Below are 2,386 nucleotides of genomic sequence, written 5' to 3'. Positions count from 1 at the left end.
CTATGGATATGGATTAGAAATAAATGGAATAATTCTTTTCTAGCAGAAAATCTTATCATTATAAACATGTTAAAGAAGTGTGCACAATATCTAATGCATGTGAAGTAAATAAACAAATCTCTAGGTTTTTAATTGCCTGTATAGAATCCCTTTTTAAAGTTCAAATGTTTATAAACAAGAGTTACTGCCCCTTTAAGAAAAGCTGTCTGCTTTACATTTAGAAAAAGACTTGAAAATTTCTTAGCTTCTGCACTGGCATGAAAAGAAGTGGACATGCGTTCCAAAGATCTAAGCACAATGTGGTATTATTTTTAAAAGCTAGCCAGAAATGTTGCAACGGACGCTGCTGGATGCTGTGCACTCATGAAGCTATTGCTCTTTGTGCTTCAATAGTTGTTGAGCTCTTTTGAAAATTTACCTTTACTTTCCGGTGCTGAACACTTAAAATATCTGGGCTTTAAACTCTTGAAAATCTGACCCAGTGTCAATGAAGCACCATAGTATACAGTGACAATTAATGTTATGGCTCACTAGCGATCTTGTTTTTTTTAAAAATCACACTGGAGGAAGCACTGGGATTTAAAGATGATATCAGTTATTCCAACAATATATTTTTTGTTTTCTTCTTTTTTTTGCAGCGTCTTGTTGAAGCAGCAGAGGATGCTCACTTGAAGCATGAATTTGATGCTGATTTACAGGTGATTACTTAAAAAAAATACTTATCAGAATATATAATAAAGAATTACACAATAGCTTACTCCAAGGACTGCTGTGGAAAGTCAAGCATGTGAGTAATAGAGGGATGCTGATTACAGAACATGGAAATAATGGTGGCTGGCTCAGCATTTTGACAGGTTGTGCATTTAGTGTTTGCATGTTCAGAGACCTAGTAGGTAGATTTTGCTCTTCTACAGATTTTGTTGAAATTCCCTGCATAACTAAGGTCAAGATTCTTAAACACAGTAATTAGCTGCATATTTCATACTTGCAGTATACTGGCAAGGAATCACTCTTTGGAGAGTTGAATTTGCAGATGGGGTGGAAACCCACAGGGAGGGGATTAGAGTGACTTTGCATTATGCAAATAGTTTGTGTTTGGATCTGAGACTAGAGCAGACAAGACTTTTTTTTTTTTACCCAGGAGCCTTAGGTATTGCATCATTGTTTTCTCAAAATGGTGCCTTTTCATGTGTACTAGTTGGAATGTAAGGAAAGGAAGGAAATAAGAAGAATTGGACAACAAATCTTAGGAAAAAATGCTGGAAAAGCCTTGAGAAAATAAGACAAGGCCTCTGCAAAGACAAGTCAGTGAAAAAAATAGAAGCTAATAATAAAAATATTAAATAGGTACTGTAACTCAGTGTTCAAGAAGTAAATGTTTTCCTAACTAGTGGTTTTCGGAATGTCATAATAAATAACAGTATTATTTAGTTGCACTCTGACATATTTTCTGCAGTTTCTTATGGCTGTCCATCAAGCCTCTCTTAGTTTTGAGCAATAAACATTGAGGGAAATAGGTTTAAAGGAAAATGAGGAAAGCGAACATTTTCTCCATACTTAGAACCTGTTGTGAAAGCATACAACACAGTAAGTATTGCTTTTAGAACTTGCAGTGATTACTTCCAGTAATTACAATATTGTTTTTATAAGGGAAATATGGTGTGGAATACTGATCCCTTGTGAAAATGCTGCATTATCTGATATAGGAACAGAACCTTAAGAGCAACCTCTTAGCTAAGAAGGCTGGTTTAGAAATCTTTGAAGTTAAATCTTTCAAACATTTTGAAGCACCCAGGAAATGGGTGCACTAGAAACAATTCTTCATATTTTAATAAGACTTTACATTTGTATGTATTCAAATGGTTTGGAGTTCTATTGCATTCTAGCTTTTGGGAGCTTTGCTGCATTTTCTTCTATGAATGTCATGCCAAGAAAAAAATGGAACCTGGATGCATCTATACATGTAACTAATGCTTTTTAGACTCACCACACTGTAATTTACTGCACAGTAAGCCAACCCTGAGAAGGCATCTACATGTGTGCCCTGTTGGGAGCAGATTTGCTCCTTATAGCATGCTTCTGCCCTGCTCTGACCTCCTGCAGCAGCCAGGGGGAGCTTCAAGCTCTGGATGCAGCTGCCTGGGTGCCATGGGTGTCCAAGGGGGGAAGCCTCAGGCTCGTAGCAGTCTTCAAGGCGACAGGCTCAGGCTGGTAGGGGCCTCCAGGGGGGGCAGGCTCAGCCTAGCTTGGGATGCTGTCCCACAAGCCTGCGGCAAGTACGCCATGGATGCTCCCTGTTCTCCCCCCAACAACAGCTGACAGGGCACCATGTCTGCAGCAGCTCACGTGGGTAGCCTGGCTGCTGGGGGACTGAGCTTGGGAGCAG

General features: G+C 39.1%; 1 protein-coding gene across 1 annotated transcript in view; it reads left to right on the top strand.

Moving 5' to 3' along the window:
• CACNA2D3 (calcium voltage-gated channel auxiliary subunit alpha2delta 3) overlaps positions 1 to 2,386 on the top strand; it is a 1,192,973-nt gene that overhangs the window by 361,439 nt on the left and 829,148 nt on the right. Inside the window, exon 4 of the mRNA XM_019504610.1 lies at positions 639 to 698. Within this exon, the coding sequence (XP_019360155.1) occupies positions 639 to 698 (60 nt within the window). The remainder of the gene's footprint in view (positions 1 to 638; positions 699 to 2,386) is intronic.

Source organism: Gavialis gangeticus, unplaced genomic scaffold (assembly GCF_001723915.1).
Source record: "Gavialis gangeticus isolate Ggan-Ray unplaced genomic scaffold, GavGan_comp1, whole genome shotgun sequence".
Lineage (NCBI taxonomy): Eukaryota > Metazoa > Chordata > Crocodylia > Gavialidae > Gavialis > Gavialis gangeticus.
This window is presented reverse-complemented; position numbering and strand designations above follow the sequence as displayed.